The following is a 22,565-nucleotide window of genomic DNA, read 5'->3' as shown; positions in this document are numbered from 1 at the left end:
AGATTTTAAATGTCTCCACTAGTAAATCCAGTGTGGCCTGGAATGGATGGCACACTTCTCTGGCTTTCCCCAGGTCATCTGGTTTCTTCCAGCTCTCAATTTTATGGTTGTGTTTAGTACACTAGTGTAAAGACTTGCTCACTTTGGGCTTTTGTGATTGCTGAGTTCCGTGCAAAAGATAAAGATGCAGACTGATGTATGTTAGTAGGATTTTTCATCACTGCTCCCCAGCTTCTTGTTTGCTTTGTCTTTTTGTCTCTCCTTGCTTAAATCTAAATATTTAAAAGTATTGGAACCCAGATGGTGGTAATCTGGAAAATCCTGCTCCTTGAATTAACCTGATGCATATGCATGATGGTTTGACATTTTCTGAGCTTATCCAGAAAGTCAGAATGATAGAAGGTTGATGGGAAATTATTAAATGGAGGACAATCTCTTGTCATTTGGAACTTAAAACAAAAAAGTGCTTGAACTGTGTCTCTTAAATAAGTTTTTGTTCATCTGACAAGTTTGCAGGATAAATTAATCATCACAAAACAATAGGATGCACAAAGAACAAAGTGTGAAATGATAACGTGAACTGATCTAATCAATTACAACACCTTCTGATGCAATCACATTTTGGACATTTCCCAATTTTCTATCAGTCTTGAGAATACTGATACAGGCTTACAGTATGCATATTTTATACAACAAGTACATTTGTATGTTTTTACAATACACTCAATATTAAGTACAAAATTCAATTATCTCATTTAGATCTGTTTAAAAATTACCAAAATTTAAAGACCTAAGATATTATAACACAGATATCCAACCCACTGGGAATCAACCACATATTGATAGTGGGTTTCTGATGTCCACAAATTATATTTAATATCCTTGGAATCGATTCTTTTTGGAGACAGAGAGACCAGAGAATTAATAGTATCTAATAGTAGACAAGCTCAGTAGGCGACCTGGAGTGTATCCTAAAATGTCTCAGTTTTTGCTAACAAGTTTCCAGTTTTCTCTGTGGTTAAGTTTTACAGTTGAACTCTATCTCTCTCTTTCCTTCTCCTTATTTTAATGCATGTGGTGGAATAAATGATAGTAAAAAAAATACATGTCAGGGTAAGTTTAAGAGGTCTCATTTGTTTATTAGCATAGATAACAATGTTTAAAAGAAGCAGCCTCCCTGAAAAGTTTTTCACACAGGGTGGGATGTCTGTAAAGTGTATTCATGTTAATTACTTAATTTTTGGTTGCATATCCCTTGCTTGCAATAACTGGTTCTGGTTCTCCTTTTGTGAGGCTTTTCCAGGATTGCACTGCAGCTTATTTTAATTGTTTCATCTTTCAGGTTCCTCTTCAGAAGTTAAAAATCATCCTTATAGTTTATGGTCTGCTGAATGACTTATCAAGTCTAAAACCTTCTACTTACTCCTACTTAACCTGATGAATGCTTTCACTGGCAGTGTGTATTGTCTTGCTGTATAATGAAATTCCTCCCAACTAAATTAGATGTATTTTTGTTTAAATTGGCAGATAAAATGTTTCTATTGACTTCTGAGTTCATTCGGCTGCTGGCCAGTATAAGTTACACCATCAGCAAAAATTAGTCATTTCCGAAAGCAGCCATGCAAGCTCATACCATGCACTACTTCCACTATCTTGTGGTATGTTTATTCTTGAAGGCTTTTTAGAACAGAGGATTGTGATACCCTTGCCCTTGCTGCATGAAGGTTGTTAGTATTGTCAGTGACTTTTGTTTTTGTTTTTTTCCAACTGTAGTTTTCTTTGACTGATCAGCTTCAGGCAACATCCACTAACATTTCCGATGTCTGATTCTTATTTTTAGTATGCCAATTTGTTTTCAAGACAAAAACAAACTACGTGGACTTGCCAGGCCAATACTTTCAGATAGGGCAGTACCTCATTTAATACAATGGCAAAGAAATGTATGTTTTTATATATATATATATATATATATATATATATATATATATATATATATATATATATATATATATATATATATATATATATATATATATAAAACATTAATTATATATATAAAACACCTGACAACCTTAGTAAGTAATGTCTTTGTCATTCAATGTACTTTAATTCTCCTTTACATTTAATAGCAAATTTACCACACATGTACTCCACTGTATTTGAGGTAAGCATTACTTACAGCTTCTCAAATAACTGTACAGATTGCATAAATTGGGTTTGTACTTATTTCAAGCCAAGGCTGTATGTGGCCTGTCTCTTGCAAGTAATAAGCCATTGAAACAGATTAGTCTGATCCCAAGCCTTTTTTTTTAAAGCTGTAAATACCACACACACAAATCTTTGCTGTAGGCAATAACCAGACAAAAAGCCACAAGTCAAGCTGTAAGTTATAAGTCAGTCTGATCTGGTTGTTAGTGGTTGTCAGTCAATCAGTCTAGCAGATGCTCTAATATGCCAGGTAGTTTTGTGATTGAGTCTCACCAGTGTCTCTAGTTTAATCCTGAGTTTGAGTTGTTGTGTATCTTCTCCCTGTGTCCTATCACTTCTCCAAAACATTCACAACAGCCTCAACTTTTTTTTCAGCATGTACAGTATATTACAAGAGGGACATGGGGTATGTCTCTAAGAGAATGCTGAGGATGGAGCCACCAGAAAGGAGAGGTAGACCAAGGAGGAGGTTTATGGATGTGGTGAGGGAAGACATGCAGGAAGTTGGTTTGAAAAAGGCAGATGTAGAGGACAGGGGGGGTATGGAGACGGATGATACGCTGTGGTGACCCCTAATGGGAAAAGCCAAAAAAAGAAGACGACACTTTAACCTCCCACCACTAACCGCAACATTCAATACAAAAAATCATACAATTTCATACAATAGTATGGAGACGGATGATCGGCTGTGGTAAACCCCTAATGTGAGCAGCTGAAAGAAGAAGAAGAAGAAGAAGAAGACAGAATATAACAAAATGTTAAAAATTCACCCTTGAAAATATGGTCTATGTTGATGTGACTGTATTACAATTGCTGCAGACTTGTCAGCTGCACATTCATGCAGCAAATCTCCTATTCTCCTACATCCCATTGGTGCTCTGTTGGGTTTAAATCTGGTTACTGGGGAGGCCACTGATGAAGAATGAATTGTCATTACCCTGGGACAAGTTTGAGTGCATGCTGTACTTTCTAACATGGGTTGTCTGGTTTTGTTGTAATCTGGTTAAATTGACCCTCAGCAGTTCAGAGTTCTTAACATTTTTGGTATGCTGATTATTTTGATGTCTAAGCTATCTAATTGTACTAATATTTTGATTAGCAATCCAATGTGGGTAAACCTGGTGGTATCAACAGATCAAACACTGGCCATATTCCAGCAACCGGAAGCAAAAGCAAAAAAGACCACACATCTCCATTTCGCAGAAATAAATTTTTCACTTTAAATTATGAATTGAACATTTGTTCAAATGGACAATGATTAAAATGAACATTGTTTTTCCTACGAACATTGTCATGAATGCAAATGTTGACTGGTGTTTGTAAATTGCAGTAGAAATCAAGATTGATCAAATCAAATCTGTTCTGTCCAATTTTGACAAAACTGTACCCACTGTAATTTCGGTCTTGGCTAACTGAAGTGGAAAAAAATCTGGCCTACTACTGTTGTAGTGCCACCACCTCAAAGTATTTCACATGCGGTGTGTCAGAGATATTCTTCTGATCATCACAGATGTCAAAATAAACATTTGATCTACGGTAGCTTTCCGGTCAGGTCAAAGCTACCGAGCTGTTCTCCTCTGACTTCTTTAAACTCATTGATACATTTCTGCTTATTTGTCACTGGTTGTTTTTTTGTTTTGCACACCAATCTAGGTTAACTTTAGAGACTGTTTTTCACAACCACATTACAGACAGGGTCCCTGAGATCTTATGCCCTGTTGCTTTTGTGTTTTAACACGTTCCTTCCAAGATCTAGCACCTGTCTAATGCAAATGCACATTATAATCGCAGGCAATAGTCAGGGTATAATAAAATGTTTAAATAAATGGAAAAAAAATTGATGAAGGCGATGCATGACTGGTACTATAAGGGAAAAAACTGAACAAAGACATAAAGATTACAGGAATACACAATAAAACAAGGTTTGTAGGAAACAAACACAACTAGCTTTTATCTCTTTACAAGGAATCAAGCTGCCAAAACCAAAGGACAAATTACAAAAATCCTAAACAAGCACAGAATGTACTACCAATCAAATCAGTAAACTGTTTCATTAACAACAAGTACATTGGCATTACGTTAATTGAAATGGGACCCTGAGGGCATGAGGAGGTGCAACAAAGAATAGAAAAATGTGTGTACCGGCACATAGAAGTGAATGGAGTGTGAAAACCTGAAATGTATAGGATAGAATGTAAATATAAAGGTAGGATAGGTGTATTTGGAGGCAGCCAGGTGTATACTGGGCTCGTACAGATGTATACTGCGGTAGGAACAGTGTATACTGAAGTAAAAAAGGAAGGAAAGTGTATTACAAGGTGTGAGGCAGGTAGAGGCAAATAAGAAAAGGGTATACTGAGGTACAGAAAGCGTTTAATGAGATAAGAAGGGTCTTCATTGAGGTAGGCACAGAATGTGGATGGATACTAGAGACTGTGCAACTATAATTGTAGCTGATTACAAGAAAACGTTTGCATGTCATCTGATCTGATCATTGACCTTGGTCTCCATTTGAGCTGTGAACGCATAAATAGTCTCATACAGCCTTTTTTTTTTTAATGATTAATAAAAAATTGAAGTATCCGTTTCCCTTTTATAACGGTTCAGTTTCATCTACTGAGTGTATTTCAGCATCGTGGATTGGGGAGAGAGGCAGGGACAGGGAGGGAGGGGGGGAGAGAGGCAGGGACAGGGAGGGAGGGGGGGAGAGAGGCAGGGACAGGGAGGGAGGGAGGGATAGAAAAGGGGAGGGAGGGATAGAAAGAGACATACAGAGCAGCTCATTGGCAGAGAGCTCACCTGACTGCGGACACGGATTTTTTTTTCTTAAATGATCTGCGCAGCAACGTGAGCTCGGCTCTTTAACGGTGCGCGTGCGCGTGTAATGAATCCGACCGCGCGCGCTTTGCGTTGAAGAAATAAGGGGAGGAAAAAGACGTTGCGACAGGAGCTTTCAAGCGGCTCTACAGTCGCCATGAGCCGCCGTGGGATCGGCGCGATCGGCGTCTACGAAGCCGCGGCCGCCGTGCTGGCGATCGCCATCGCTTCGCTGTCCGTGTGGGGCGCGTTTCTCATTTACCGAGCCGTTAAAGGTCAACGAAGGAAAAGGGGCAGCGAAGACCTCACGAGCGGAACGGAAAAGGAAGCCACAGCGCGAGGAAGAGAAGGCGGTGGAGAGGACGCAGATGACTGGAGCAAGTCAACAGGTAAAAATGAACGACTGTTTGAATAGTTAGTTGAGAGAGAAACCGGGGCAGTTTTGGGATTTGGAGTGCGTGTTTGCGCCCACGTGCTGAGTGTCTCACCGTGAATGGCGGAATAAAACCGCAAGCGCCGGTGATTATTGGGAAAATGACACCATTTCATGTAAGAGCATCAGTTTTTTTTTTTTTTAATACTGTTCATAGCCTATATTTAAGTGTACCTGTTGCTCTAAGATGATCTATGTAGTAATATTCAGTCAGTTTCTCACTAATTGATTTTAATTGGCGTTTTAAAGACATTAATACAACCCGTTTCCTGTTAGTCATATCCGGTTTGACTATAAAGTTGTCATTTCCAAACCTCAGAGCTAGGTCGGAAGTAGAGAATCAAGATGAAAGGCGTTAAATGAGAAATTTAGTCGGATGACGTAATATTCACGTCACCACTGGGTTTAAAGAGCTCCCGGGCCTTCGATTGAACGTGAGGGACAGTCACGTGACCATCTGTCATAATGAGCTTAATTTACAAACCCCCTTTATGAATGTTAATGGCATATTGATTTAAGGTGACTTTAAGAGATTATTAGGAATATTTTATACTGCGTTCATATGTACTCTACAATGGAAAATATTTAGAAAAGACTTCTTTTTTGGACATTGTGAAAATGATTTCGATGCCTTTCCCGGGAACACTGTGTCTGAGGTGAGGCGAGAATAAACTCAAGATGTGATGCTGGGGACACAGAGGCTTATATTAATTAGAGCAAAGATTTTGGATATGTGTACAGCATGATTTAAATAAATATTACAAATCGAAAGTGTCCGAATCTATGGAAAAATCACCAGAAACAAACATGAAGCTTGAATAGAATGTTGTTTAATATTTGGAAATCAGGTATTAGTGTAAGATGTGTATAATTTCTATTCTGAGATGTAACGAAGATGTTTTTGCCATCTCTGGTTTTGTCATCTCTGTGGAGGAGGAAGTGGGTAACGAGTTAAAAGCCTTTGGGAACATTTTCTTTAAACTTCTAGTGGTGCCAAAAAGGTTTTTAAAAAGTTCTTAAAATAAATGTACTGCAAAAAAAAGTTGAAATAAAAAAGAAAATCACAAGCCTTTGCTTTTTTTCTCCAAAGGAAGTGAAGACGGAGATTCTGAGGACTGGGATGTAGATTCACGGAAAACTATAACCTTGGCTACTACAACAGAACTCATCCCTACAGACCCTTTTAAGGAAATCACCCCTGAGATTGTGAAAGAACTTACTGCGGATCCCTGTTCGGATGTTGGAGACACTACTGGAAGTGACAAGGATCTTATCCGTCATAGCATTAATAGTATTCATGTGCAGCCAGGTTTGTTTGATAATAAGGATAACATTAACAGCCCCTCTGAAGAAGAACCTGAGAATGGTATGAAGGAAAATACCCCTGATGATGAGTCTGAGATGCATTTAGACGTGGATGAGCCTTCTGAAACGGAGAGCGCCCAAGAGATTTTGGAAGCTAAAAATGTCCCTGTTCAAAAGTGCCAGTCTGTGGAAGATCTGTTAGACAACACCCTCTTATCTCAAGAAATTGTGAACAAGTCTCATGAGGAAGATATACTCGTATCTAATTCAGTTTTGCATATTTCCTCTGATGCAACAAGTTCAGTTGTTAAAAAGACATCGATGGAAGATACTGAGGTGACAACCAAAGCTTTAGAGAAGCATATTCCTCAGATGAATGACCTTGACTCCCACTGCTATGAGGATCAGTCTGATCTCTTGTGTAATCTGGCCTCTGAGAAAATCGCGTCTAAGATAGATGTAAAAAAACGTCAGGACTTCAATGGCAGCCACACCATCTTGAATACAAAAGTGGTCGACACTGACGATATTCTGGCTACCAAGCAGCACCCGAGTAGCACATTTGACCATATTCTCACCAATCCACCGCAGAACTACCTGGGCTTCACTGTACCTGGTTTGCAAGTCGATTCATTAGCGCCTCTGAAGCTTGGAGAAGAAAGCAAGGATAGAACAGAGGTCAAACCAGCAGATGTGAGCCAGAAGAAAAATGAGATCAGCATCATGGAGGCCATTATGGACAGCAATGAATGGCTTAGCACTGGACCACCAGACACGAGAGACCTGTCCTTGCTAAGTCAGACTTCGAGTAAGACCTTCATTTCCTCAGCTCCAGTTCCAGCTACCACCAGTTTTAGGCTTCCTGCTGAGATGATTTCACGCCAAGCCAAGACCGATGTCCCGGTGGACACCAGTACTAATGTCGCTAAGGATGAAGTGGATCTTTTGAATAAGAAAGTAGGAACAGTGTTGCCAATGCCGCAGCTTGTACAGGTCAACTTCAGAGTTCACTACATCACCCACTCCACCAAACAGATTCTGGCTGTAACAGGGAACCAGCAGGAACTCGGGTCCTGGGAAAGCTTTGTTCCTCTGAGGAGCATTGAAAATGGGTTTTGGTCCTGCACCATCAGTCTTCCTTTGGACAGCCAGGTTGAGTGGAAGTTTATCCTGGTAGAAGAGGGGAAGATCCGTCGTTGGGAGGAGTGTGAAAACCGCCATTTTGCCGTGTCTGGGCAAGAGGAACAGATTCATCTCCATAAGAACTGGGGGTACGCCTAAAAAGGAAAGCACATCAATCAGTGACATTCTATCTAGCAATAATATTCATCACGGGTGCATTATTTCAAACGGATGTTAGCATAAATATGATGCATGAGGCTGTGATACTGTTAATGTAGCAATAATGATACCAGTATGCACATTTTTCTTTTCACCTTCAATCAGTGGTTTCGCTTGTATTTGGATATGCTCGTGTCGACTGCGTTTGTCCTGTGGCTCTTTAACCAGCAATAATAATATCTAGGTGTCCTACACTACTCAGAGAAATGGTTTATTTTCCAGTCGCTTGTCTGTTCTAGTGGTTATGCAATATAATATTTGCCAAAAAATGTATTATATGCAGGGATGGTAAAAACAATTGAGTAATTGTACTTTCCTTACCATATGTAAATATTAATTTGCAGTGTTAATACTTTACTTAAATGGTATTGAAAGGTGATTGCATGTTTATTTCATATTTTTTTAAGTACTTGTTGCCAAATATCAAAGGTTTCTTTGGTCATCTAGGCTTCCACTGTATGCTGCATAAAAATCAAATGATGAATTAATGAATTATGCCAAATGGAATCGATTTGATCCAATAGTGTATCTCTAGATGTGGATTAGCCTCCCAGACTGTAAGTAAAGCCTCTTTAAAATGCAGTGAAAGGGAAGTTTTGCTAACATTACCTTGTTATATTTGGCTGAGTTAGCCATTTCTTTGCTAGTGCCAGGTTCGGCTAGCATTGATTACAGTAGCTATCATATTTGGCCAAGTCAAATTCTGGTTGAGTAAATATTGGTTATCAGTGTAATATTTTACTAGCAAACTGTGTAGTGTTAGTCAAACATATTGTGTACGACATGCTCACAGGAGGGAATGCAAATAGTTGAGACTCGAGTACATTTCAAAGTAGCAGCTTTCTGGCTTAATGCTTCCAGAGATTTTGTCACATCTATAAAGTTCACTTGTGTATAATTTCTCAGTATTTTTTTTTTTCCACCCCTGGTTATATAAATATGAACTTTTTATGTAAGCTGATCACAGATGCATATATGTAACAAAGCAGCAACAATAGTTAAAATATGCTTGGTTTTCGAGCTTTTTAAGTTTTGCCCTCATGTCAGCGATTTGCATGTCATCATTCTAGATTGCGGATCAGCAGTAATCCAAGTCAAATCTTGTGGATTATTGAGCAACCTGGCAGCATGATGAGATTCCAGTATGCTATCTGGTTTTATGATTGGAGATTTCTGCTAGCTGGATGAAGCTGAAACAGTTAGATCTGTGCAGTAATAGATGGCAGTTAACCCTAACTGAGAATCGAGTAATGAGGTAAAGCAGCAAAAATACGACAGCAAATAAAAAATAAAAAAAAGACACAATGGTAAATTTTTAAAGACCAGGAATGGATAATTACGAGTATCCTAACCGGAAAGAAAGTCTCTTATCAGCATGGGAGCTTTTTGGTGAAAAGCTTCTGTATGAATTTAAGGAGATACCAGTGCGATTGAAAATGTTCGTCTAAAACGGTAATTCAACGGCTTTAAAAAAAAACGAATAAATAACTAATACTTTTATTCATTAAAGTTTATTACCAAAACTATGCCTTATAAAACTCACAATGTGCTGCAGTTAGTGTCAGTCATAGTGTTTTATATTGTAAATATGTGTGTTTATGTAAGCATCCAATATACTTTATAAATAAAATAAAACTGTACCTGGATATGTTTTTTTCATGTTTGGGTTCATATTTCGTTTCAGTCGTTAAACTGACATTTATAAATCGAATATATTCTCGTGAAACTGACTTCCAAATTACGGAATGTAACTGGTTTCATACCACAGGCATTTACTTTTTAAAATATTTTTTCAGGTATGTTTGAATTTGCAATATATTTCACTTTCATACATTTAAGGAAAATAAGCCTTCCATCAATGCATATATTGCGTTCAATGAGAACCTGACATGAAACCACAAGTGTAACCCATCAGTTCTCATAGGAATGTGTGCAGTGCATAGAAAACTCCTATGCACAAGAGCATGGAGCATTGAACTCCATTAATGATTCAATATAGACTTCATGGTTCTTTACCTTTGATAGTTAAATACATTAAAAAGCAAGTACTTTGTCCACTACTGCATTCAATTTATTATTTGTTCCTATAAGCATCGGCTCACTGATGCTCATGTAGACTCGAACTTAAAATGACTGAAAATTACACTTATGCCACCACCTACAAGCTAGTAAAAATGTCAAGTAAGTCTGTAATATCTATTTAATGGTTGACAACATAGCCAACCCATTCGCCATACAGGCAAGCAGCATGTCGGGGAGTTTTTTCTAGCTACAGTCACCACCGGCTTGCTCATCAGGGACAAACTTACACTTATAAAGAACATCTTATTCATTTTTATCACCACATTATCTGTGGTGATAAAAGCTGCTATGTTCATTGTTGAAAGCGCTATGCAAATAAAAATACATTTAATTGAATATCTTGTGTGGTTTCAGACCTTTAATTACCTTAATATTCAATAGCAGCAGTGGTGTTTTCCCATATCAGTGTGTGCGGTGCTTACAAATTGCGTGTAAAATTACTCAATCATTAGCCATTATATAAGGGAGACTTTGGGTCAGTGGACAGAAAACAGGTTCACCATGGTGTACGTGGGCTTCCTGATGTTTCGGATATTATCCATGTAATAATCCCCTTCATAATTCTTCCCATGATAAAATTTCCATCTCCCAGTCTTTGCAATATACACTAGCCATAATATGAAAAAACACTGGTTATCTTGTTTCAATGGCACCTGTTAAAGTGTTGGATATATTATGTAGCAACTGAACAGTTTTCTTTTTTTAAAGTGATGTGTTAGATAAATAAATAATCTGTAAGTTAATGGCTAAAGTGCCAAACTGATGTTTAAATGATTAAGCATCTATAAAAATACAGGCCTTGTAGGGTGTCTCTGGTATGACTTCTGCTAAACCCGGTGTCAGATACCATACATTTAGAGCTCCTGAAGTCCATGCGTTAAAGGGTCAGAGCTGTTTTGGTAGCACAAAGTTGACCTGCACAATATTAGGCTGTTGGATTTAATGTTATAGCTGATCAACATAGAATAGAAATGGTTCTGTACATCAACACACTGCCTTCTTTTTATTTAAACTGTAATAGATTTTATCCAAATTTTTTGCTGGAAAAACAGTTCTTGGTAGAATTGAATATTTTTAACATGCTGAATTTGATGTTGGGACTACCGGGGTTGCAATTTATTATCAATCATCCTGTCCATTTCTCTCGTACCAAATGTTCATCTAGCAAAATATGGAGCAGTGCGAGTTGTCCCCCAATTGACCTTTATTAGCTCATATTACAGTTCCTTTTGATGAAAAGCTGCAATAATAGCTCTATTGGAGATAAATGGGGCAGTGAGTACAGCTAGAAAGGTAGCATAATCAACAGAGCTTCAGCTTATATCTGTCAAATAGCTATCTTGTGAACAAATCATTTAAAAGATAGAATTTTTATTGTATATAGTTGTGAATGAACATGTATATTTATTAAGATTTATTTATATGCTGGTCCCTAACTGTCTCTATGGTCAAGTCTGCTCCTCATATTGATTTGTTTTTCCTTCAGATTCAGAAGTCATAACGAGCTCCAAATCCAATTCCTGATGCAAATTGAAACATCAATCATGCCCTGTTTACTAACCGCAACCCATTAGCACAGCGATTCAGGCCATCACTTCCTGGCTTTCATTCAAAAGTTGTGGGAGACTTTCATGCTTTACTTGTTCAAACTTCACTGCATCTCACACTGGTAGGAAATAATTCCAGCATTCATTAAAGTGCGTTTCAACCTGATTAGCCTGAGAATGATTTTTATAGTTCGTTTACTTGATTGCATTAGCTACTTGGCAGACTTGCTGCAATAACTATATTACACTTGTGCGTTTTTCTTCAACATTTAATTTACATGTTAATAAACCTTGTTTGATTGATCTGAAATCTAAACGAAGATTCTGGATGTATATAGACCGGATCAGGTGTTTTAAATAGGGTATAGAGCAAGTTAAAAAATTTAAATTGGGAAACATGAACTGCATTTCATGTTTACTTTGGATTTGTTGACTCTTTTCCTGTGTTTATATTAGTAAAAGATTGTGAGTATGTTTGGAGATGTTGGTAGGGAGATGCTGGAAGGGAAGGAAGCACAAGTGGCCAGTTTCTATAAATGATTAATTTCACCTACAGTAAGCAGGGGAATTTTAAGGAAAGTGGAACAGAGCGGTGCTGTAAGTAAAAATGCATTGCAATGACCTTTTTCCAGTAAAAAAAATGCTTGCAAAAATAAGTTCTTTTTGTGATGAGAACCCAAAACTATTTATCAAATAAGCAGTAGACCGAATAAGCTAAACTGAAGACCCTTTTTATCAAGATGGCAACTGATAAATCAGTATCTATACGGTGATAAAAAAGACCTCATGGTTAGACTAAAATTTGGTTTGGGATATGAAATCAGTATCTAAATTTAGGAATTCAAAAATAATATTACAAATCAGCTGTTATAACAGACTAAATAAAATGTCTGCTTCTCCTTCTTCTTCTTTTAGCTGCTGTAAAAGTCAGGGTTCAAGATTCTAGATTTTCCAACCCCTCTTGTTGGATTAGACCCAAGAAGAAACCAAATAAGTCTTGTCCCTATTGAACTCAGACCACGTCCAGGATGTCTATTACCACAAAATCTGTCCAAAGGCTTTTTTGTTTACGATGTCCAAACCTATATTAATGCTTGAATCAGTGAAAGCAAATATCTGCAGATAACACGGCCAAGAACAAAACACTTTATTTATGTTAATTGTTTTTGCTTTAGGATTGTCTTTAGGTCTTACCTAAAGACTTTAAGGCATAAACATTTAGATATAATGAAGTACAGAGAGCACTGATGGCATAACTCAACATTTGTTAGATCATAGAAAAGAACCAATAACCAAATACATGAATTTTCATTTAATTTATAAACCTGTGTAGTGGCTTAATGGCTTGTGTTTTGCTATCATTCTAATACTCAAGCTTTTACAGAAATCATTAGCAAATAGTTGAGCAACAGCCACTATTCTCCTAGAATAAAGCTAAAAAAATGGGTGCGCTCAGTATTCAGGTCAAGTGAGTTCAATTTAGATAAAACGTTCGAAAGGTCAGCAGCAGCAGATTTCATTCTCAGTATGACCCCAGTTCTGCATACATGAATTGACTGAATATGACTAAATGAATGTGATATAGCTTTAAGAACTTCCCCTTATTTTAGAATGACACATACAAACATAGATACATTATATATATATATATATATATATATATATATATATATATATATATATATATATATATATATATATATATATGTACATTACCGTTCAACCTTGACTTTTTTTTCAATTATATTTGCACACAGATGATTAATTCTCTTAATTCGACAGTCACATTCACACACAAAACTACACACAGATATTGACTATACAGAAGTATATCTGTGGGCTTTAGTGACTGTTAATAAATCTCTCTCTCTCATTCCATTTCTTGTTGCATAAAACGATACCTCTACGTACAAAAAAGGAGAGAGAAAGCCAGTGCATGCAAATATTCACTCTCCACACTGCAGGAAGCACTCACATCACATAAAAGCTTTTGTGTGTTATTATGAGTCACAGTGTTTTAAGATTAACCATGGATTTCTAAGTTGACCTGAAAGGGAGGGGGGTGAACGTTACCAATATTGTGAACGTGACCTTTGCAGCATACTGGTGCTTTTTTTTTTCTAAACGCAACATTGAAACAAATGTCAGGTCTTTATCTAGAGCACTTTCTTCAATTAGACAGTAACAACAAATTCTAGATGCCAATCAAAATGTCCACACTGCAACTTGCACTTGTGGGCCCATGGGCAAACTGATTTGCAGCAGAAGTTCAACACAGGGCACATCTTTAAATACTAAACAGCACACTATAATTTCATAAAGAAGTATATTAAATTACATGTCAGGTACATTTATCTCCTCTCTCTCGCTCTCGCTCTTACTCTGTGTCAAGCTATACATGGTACGTTTTTGATACCACTTACTGTATCCTGAACCCCGCTTTACAAACCTACCTGATTTATTCAGAAGCTCCACTTCTAGGTGGAGTTCTCATTACATTCACCGCTGCTGCAGATGGCCTCCACATGGATAGCCAAAAAGATACATGAGATTACTGTAGATGGCACCACTGGAGCGAACTGCGAACAGTTGATAACTTCAACAAAATAGACTTTATAACTAAAGTATAATATATTTTCTGTATAAAAAAATGTCACTTTTTGACAATATAGTACTCAGTTAAAGAAAGGTATTATGTATAAATAAAGTTTCCTTGGTTTTTTTCTCTCGAAATCTCTTGAACATTATAACTTATAGGGATGGAATTAATAACTTAAAATGTATATGCTGAACCTAACAAAAAAAAGGAAATAATTTACAAAGAAAACAAACCAGGTTACAAAATGCTCATTTCAACAACAGCATCTGCTTGTTGATGCAGATAATTATCTAAATATTATGCTAGAAATGCCATTAACAAGTCAAGCAAGGAGTAAAACATTGCAGAATGGTGATACAGCAGATGCAAAAAAAAAAAAAAAAGGTTGTTTATATACACCATAATTTGATTATTTTCCAATAACATCATATAATTTACATTATACAATAAAACTTGAATTACCTGCCAATTTCCACCCTCCAGCTCGTATTATAATGACATTCACCAAAGCAAACCATGGAGAGTGAAAGCTACTCTGTGCTTCCTCCTTGCCAAGTAAAGCCAGTCAATCGCAGTTTAACAGCATAACAGACTCAGAGGAAAATGCTGTCTGCTTTCTTTTACTTTCCTGAGCTCACAAACACCCATAATTAGTGATTAGTGTCACTGTGATTGAGAGGAGAATGAGAGTATCCCATTAACCCCTCCCACTCAAAGAGCATTACCAGTGTAAGTGTCTATGCTTCCAGTCACTGATAACTGTAAGATTCAGCAATTTTGTTGCACCACTGCATACTTTTTTATCTGTTTGTGAGTACATTTATTGATACATTTCATTAACAAGTTCCTGATTAGTGTTATATCAGCTATAAACAGTCTTTATCTCACCACCCTCTTGTTAAAAAATAAATAAAAATAGAATTATGTGCTTATGTTACTGAAAGAAACCATATAGACACTTTATACTGAAGACTATTTTACAGATTTAAATCTAACCCTTATAAAGCATTGTTTTACATTGTTTTATATAAATTAATTTATGTATAGGATTTGACATACACTATATGGACAAAAGTATTTGGACACCTGCTCTTTCCAGCCATGTGTGGTTCTTCCCCAAAATGTTTGTGCACAGAAGAAATGTCATGTTTGGAGCAGGTTTTTGGCTTTTAGTTCCACAGTAAAGGGAAAGTCTAATGCTACAGTACACTTTGTGGCAACAGTTTGGAAATTAATCGCATGTGTTTGGTTGGGTGGGTGTCCAGACCTTTAACCTTCAACCATAACATTTTATTAACATCAAAATGTGGTTGATCGACAGCTAAAATTTATTTGCAGCACAAGCAAATGTCTTAAAAAAAAAAAAAAAAAAAAAAAAAAAAGACTTTAAAGGTGCAAAGGTGCAATCTGTCACCTATAAGCTGTTGTGGGTGGGAAGTATAATAAATAGTATAAATAATAATCAGTAAGATAGAATTAAATATCCTTTCTGCATTAAACAAATGAAAGAGGCCTGGGCCATGGAATATTTAGTGGTAAGTGAGATTAAGCATGTTTGCAATGGCCTTTATGAATGAAATCTTGCTATTTTAAAGGACATTTTATTATAGTAATAGTGTGCATTAGGGATGTGCATCTCCATAACTGAGGCCGACGCGATTCGCCTCTCGATATATAGCCAATGATGCGATACATTAAAAACACATATGAAGCAGCTACTGAGGCGATGAAATACGATTTCAATTTGCAATTTAATTTGGTACTGATAATTCTCTTTTATTTCTTTGTTTCAGACAGAAAGCAAAAACCAGAAGTTCTTTTCCTGTTTTTACAGGAGGATGCAGCTCTACCTCTGCCATGTTAATCTATATTTTGTGTGACTCTCAGGACACACCTTGGTCTCTATAGTGTTGTAATACATCATATTCACATAGCAGCAGTGCTGAGAGATCACGCTTGAGAAACAGATTAGCAAAGAAATGAATCTACATATAAAATATTGGCCACAAATTATTTAGTCACTTTTTAAATAATGAAAGTATAGTTCATCTACTAATAAATATACAAATCAATGAAACTCACCATCCCTAATGTATATATGTAGTATGACTAAGTCTCAGATAGTCAGATAGATAGACACTTTTAATCAGGTGCACCCACCATCTAGGTAAAAAAAATAAAAAATACAACTTGGTGTAATTGCCAATCCCCAAAGGCCACCACAGACCAGAATAGAAGTGATATGTCATGGAATTATGTGGTATTACTATATCAGTGTATCATTTGATGTGCTGTAGTCTGTAAAGCCACACTTTCAAAATGCAATCAACATGGTAGATGAGACATAAAGCGACAGTAAGTTTACACAGTGTAATATGTGGTCAGTGGAGCTTCTTTAGTGGTCTTCCTTTTCTGAAGGAAGAGAAAACATATAAGAAGCTGACACATTGTGCATTGCAACAGCCGCACCATCAGAGCATTCAGTAATTGTATACCTCCAAAGTGACATTTATGGTAATATGCTCCAGAGAAAAAGCTCACAGAGATGCCACGTGTATCTAAAGATGTGGCCTTTGAGTACACGTTGAATGTTATTGTGCTTCAATGGCAAACCTGTGTGTGCAATGTTGGTTTAGGGAAAAACATTCAGGCTTACATAACCTTAAAGTGAAAACGGCTCATCAGAAAAGGTCAAAAGTCACAAGAGTGCACAGAAGGTCTAACAATCTGCTGATTTGTTCTGTACTAAAACAACAGATTGAAAGTTTTTTATTAATGCTCATGACAGTCTGGAGCACATGTAGTACAGAGGGCTTGGATTTGGCAACATGTAATTCTTGTTAGTGGTGATAAGCTGGGCATGCATACTTCCTCGTGTGTGTGTCGTGGTTAACTGTGTTTAATTAAACATTGCAATAAGTCACTGTATACTTTGGAGGAATGAAGGAATGAACAAACACAGATTGATTTGGTTAAGCATGTACTTTAGGCCTTTGTGTGTGTGTGTGTGTGTGTGTGTGTGTGTGTGTGTGTGTGTGTGTGTGTGTGTGTGTGTGTGTGTGTGTGTTCTGATTATCAGTTTATATTCTCATGAACATTGCACTTCAGAAAAGTAATAAAGTAGTAAATGGGCAAAAAAAGATATGAAAAATTATAGGGCTTGGATAGAACTTCACAACATTTAAATATTGCCACATATGCGTAGTCTGTGTGTGAATATCTTGAGACAAAGTAGGCAAAAAGACAGATATTCAAGAGTATTACGCCCCCTAATGGCTGCATAGAAAAGCACACTTAAAAAATCAACAAACGTTTGTCTTTCTATTAGAGGTGGCAAAAGTACACACATCCTTCACTTAAGTAGAAGTACAGATACTTATGTTTAAAAATACTCTGGAAGAAAGTACACTGACTATACTTTTTTACTCAAGTTAAAGTAAAGCAGTTTGGACTCTGAAAGTACTTAAGTAAAAAGCAGCCTTTACTACTACCTGTTTTAGTGTCACGCTGGTAACTGGACGTCACTTTATAGTAATATTAGGGCTGTCAATCTTTTAAAAATTATTTAATCGTGATTAAAGGCATGCTTGTTATGAGTTAACTCAATATTAAACAAAACTTAATCTTACATTTTTATCTGTTCTAAATGTACATTAAATTAATAATTTTCAAGTTTCTAATACTCTACCATAGGCATGGATAAACATGGATGCTTTATGCAAAATGTTTTGCTTTTTTATTATTAGTGAAACCATTCCCAATATAGAGCACGAAGACAAAATATTGACATTTCACCAAATAGATTAAAACTAAGTAACGAGCCTGTTTTGAAAATATAAGAAGTAGAAAGTACAGATATTTGTGTAAAAATATAACGAGTAAAAGTAAAAAGTTGTCTAGAAAATACATAGTGAAGTAAAGTACTGATACCAGAAAAATTTACTTCGTTACTTTACAGTAACGAAGTATTTGTTGCTTTCCACTTCTGCTTTCTATCTAGTAGTTTCTCCACAACATATGATGTATTACACCGTGCTATTTATTTATATATATATATATATATATATATATATATATATATATATATATATATATATATATATATATATATATATATATATATATAATTATTTATATTTAATTTCTTTTTTTTTTTTTTTTTTTTTCAAAAAACAAGCAGAACTGGAGAAGCTATGTGTGTATATCCTAGTATATCCTGACTACTTCTATAGGAATTAAGAGACTAAGAATGGTTTTTGATTAATTGACCATCAGCAAGTGTGACCACCTCAGTAAACGCTTATGTTGCAGCGGTTAGCAGGGCCTGAGCATTTGGGTGTATGTTAACACAATGCAAAAGAGGAAACACATTAGCAATGATCTTAGAAAGGCAATTGTTGCAACAAGAGGTCTACTTTTTTTTCACACAACTCTGTATATGTGGGTGTACACATACATACATACATACATACATACATACATACATACATACATACATACATACATTCATACATACATACATATTTCGCTTACCAGAATATGGAGAAAACTGGAGAACCCAGAGGAAACCAACAAAAATGTAAAAACTGAGAAACATTGCACAGATTGTAAATTGAGCTTGTGGTTGAACCGGAGGTGCTGGAACTGTCATTGCTACCCATTGCTCCAACATGCTTTTAAAAAAGAACAAAAAAAAAAAAAGAGAAAACTTTCACAATATCATTTTACAAGGAAACAACTTTTCTGTGGAAGTTTGTGGAATGTAATGACTCACATTGTGTGTTTTGTGTCTCAAAATAGGTTAAAAAAACACTGAGACTGAGCATAAGACTAAAGACATAAAAGTGAGTGAACATAGACTAAAATGTCATTTTGTTTTGTAGTGGTTTTGACCAGGAGTAATTTTACGGCCACCTGCCTAATATTGTTTTGGTCCCCTTTATATTAGGTTATTATATAATGTTATAAGGGCATAATGCTATGCCTGGTCTGTGCACCCCTGTGCTAAATATGCTCTGTGTTTCTGCTTCAGCTGTAAATGAAGGAAATCTGATTAGCGCTGACTCATTGTTCGCTTATAACAGCTTGTTAGATTTTTGTCATTCTGAATCATAAAATCACAAAAAAGGTGCTAATTTAAAATGCATTAAATGGTATAAAGGTGATAAAAATTTAATACTTTAATTTCAAACTTGCAAACTTTTAAACAGTCAAGTTTATTTTTTTCTATTTTATTTTAACTCTCAATATAAAGTAAGCCATTATTAGGCAGAAATATAATTAGATTTGTTAGCTTACTTAGATTAAATAGATGTATGCCAAAGCTTAATAACTCAAAAGCCAGTAGGCCTACATCAAAAGACTTATGATTTTTATAGTTATATAAATAAGTAAACAAAATATTAATGTATTTTTGTTAACATTTAAATAATAGTATTAAAATAAAGCTAAGTTAAGGGGAGGTCTGTGAAATAGAATTTTAAAAGTGTTGAAAAGACTAAAGGTTTTCTTCAAACTTCTAAAAACATGCTCTGGCTATAATAAATAAGGGTGGAAAAAAAAGTGTAGATGTGTGTCAGCTTGGCATCCCCAGCTGTATTTTTACCTCCTGCCTAGTGTTCCTGGTATAGACATTATAAAGCAGTCAATGAATGAATAGACAAACCACGGTAGGTAGCATTGGCGCCTCACAGCCTCCCCGTATCGATCCCGAGCTTAGGTTACTGTTTTTGTGAAGTATAGTATATTCTTTCTTTGTTGATCTCCTGTGTTCTTGCACCTTCCAAAAATACATCAATGCATTGGCTATGATACAGGTGTGAATGGGTTTGAAACACTGAGATGATTCGGTGAACCGCCCGCCTGAGACCTGTTGTTCCTAAGAAAGGCTTTAGATTCACTGAAACATTGAGGAACAGAAAGGAAGGAAGAACGAAAGAATGAAACCTACCTACCTTTCTACCGTTCTACCATTTAGGTGGTTCTACCATATACTCCACTTTCTCTCCCTCAGTCCAACAACATGAATTATAGGCTGTTTGCAATTTCCAATTTGTCCTTTGTGGGTGAATGGTCTGTGGGATTATGGGGTGTATACCCCATCCAGAGTGTCCCAGACTCTGTGCCTGAGAGCACTGGGAAAGGCTTTAGGCTCCCTTAAATCCCTGTGCAGAATAAATGGTACAAACCATGAATAAAACAAACCAACGATTAGACAATATATTTATAAGCTACTTATATATACCATTGAAGGAATTCTATGAGGCATTGTAAAGTCAGTGTTTAGAAGTGCCAAAAAACCCCCAGACTAAATTGCAAGACAATTGTAGACACACACATACTGTAAGAGAGACAGACACAACTGAACATGCAGCAAACCTTGAGATTCTCCTTGGACTTAATAAGTAGTGAATGCAACACTCACATCTACTAAACATACTTACAGTATACAGTGGAATACAGTGTACAGTGGTGAATGCAACACTCACATCTACTAAACATACTTACAGTATACAGTGGAAATCTCAAAGACCTTTTTTTTTGTTTTTTTTATTGCACTAAAGCCTTCAAAATACTCAATCAGCCAGACATGTTTGAAAATGATTTGCTGCAATAATGTGACGTTTATGTTCTAACAAAGGCACTTTCTTGCTGAACTAGATCTCTAAAAGCCTAGTAAATACTTTTCTCCTGAGCGATTAGGTAATGCTGTATATTTAGCTTGCACTTCACTCCTGCCTCCAAGGTAATATAATCAAAGTAAACCTCCCGTACCGTGACATAATACACTAAGGAATGTACTGTGTTGATGTTAACCGTGTGTGCTGTGTGCCTGCGCACTCTGATCTCATACGTTCACATTTCAGTCATACACAAAGCACTTAGTACCTTTCTCTGTGATTCTATACCTACAGAACCAAAACATGATACATGCACACACAAACACATACATAATGAAACCAAAATGCATGACCCACCCTTCTAGCTCTTGTGTAATTCCATGACCTGGGTCCCATTTAGCCTTTATAACTCGTTCATCCACATTTAAATCATTTTTCAAAACTGAAGAAAAGTTTTTAAGAGACAAACTAACAAACAAATGAATCAATTAATTAAAATTAATTTATGTCTTAATTTAATGGTTCCTAAAGTGTGACGTGGGTCCTGCATGAGAGGTGTGAGAGTACTGCAGGGGAGGCACAGGGAGATGAGAATGAGAACATAAAAAGTGTGAGAAATAAATTGCACTGCTGTGAGCGGGGAAACTGTTTGCAAACTGTAAAATGAATGGAATGAAGTGTTAAAATAATGGTTACACAAGAGGAAAAAAATTGTCACGTCAACAAATTTAGTGACCGTTGCTATGATACAACTTGAATAAATAATGTACATTTGTGCTGTATATAAGAGTTTAATGTTAGACAGTGAGCCATACAACCTGAGAATCGAATGACTGCTACTGACAGGTCTGCTTTATTTTTTGTAAAATATAAAGCTGTAGGAAGCAAGACATTATGTTTTAATTAGCAAAATAGATGGGGGATTGAATGAAAAAGTCTGTGAACCATTGTGTTAACCCATCTCATATATCAGTTCCTCACTTTCTCTTTAGCTCTCTTTCTCTCTCTCTTTTTTTTTTTAAAGATTTTTTTAATGACAGTTGAGTAGCAAGATAAATGTACCAGGGTCTTTATTACAGAATTATTAAATGCAGAAAAAGTGAGTTGATAGCATTTTTAGCATTTAGATTTTTTACAAACATGGATGTTAAATGCATTCACAGAAAAAACAATATAGTTACACACATCTATCTTCATTTCCAAAATAATACAAAAGCAAGCAAATAAAAAGGTTGCTATTAAACCCCCCCCCCCCCATTTGGATTGACGTGGATTTGTTTCAAGACGTGTAAAGAATTGTGTACTATTGTATTGAACTCATTCACTGTGTGATTGTGGTCATCAGCAAACATTCTGATGTGTCGAGTGTGGGACACCTGTTGTCATACTGCAGTTGTGTTTTTGTAGACTCAGGTGTGCTATTGAAAGTTTTAAAAGACAATGTTCTGGCCTGCCATATCATAAAACAGCTAATATTTTACTTTAAATCACTTTTTATGAATTTTTATTTCTTTGACAGTTTTTTTCCTTGTCAGATTTGTATCTAAGGTCATGGTTTTGTCATAAAATGTAAGATGCAATTTGCAAGAGTTTTAAAAATAAAAGTAACTCTT

At 36.2% G+C, this 22,565-nt stretch overlaps 1 protein-coding gene and 1 long non-coding RNA gene across 2 annotated transcripts in view; one reads left to right on the top strand and one right to left on the bottom strand.

The window, feature by feature from the left end:
• The window catches only part of LOC310739423, a 195,388-nt gene that overhangs the window by 10,343 nt on the left and 162,480 nt on the right, over positions 1–22,565 (bottom strand). The gene's annotated exons all lie outside the window — the stretch shown is intronic.
• Positions 4,934–9,750, top strand: stbd1 (starch binding domain 1). Its single transcript, XM_083565334.1, has 2 exons — positions 4,934–5,414; positions 6,549–9,750. The coding sequence occupies exons 1-2, from the start codon at positions 5,183–5,185 to the stop codon at positions 8,042–8,044; spliced, it is 1,728 nt and encodes a 575-aa protein (XP_083421460.1). The 5' UTR covers positions 4,934–5,182; the 3' UTR covers positions 8,045–9,750.

Source organism: Silurus aristotelis (genome assembly GCF_946808225.1).
Source record: "Silurus aristotelis genome assembly, chromosome: 16".
Lineage (NCBI taxonomy): Eukaryota > Metazoa > Chordata > Actinopteri > Siluriformes > Siluridae > Silurus > Silurus aristotelis.
This window is presented reverse-complemented; position numbering and strand designations above follow the sequence as displayed.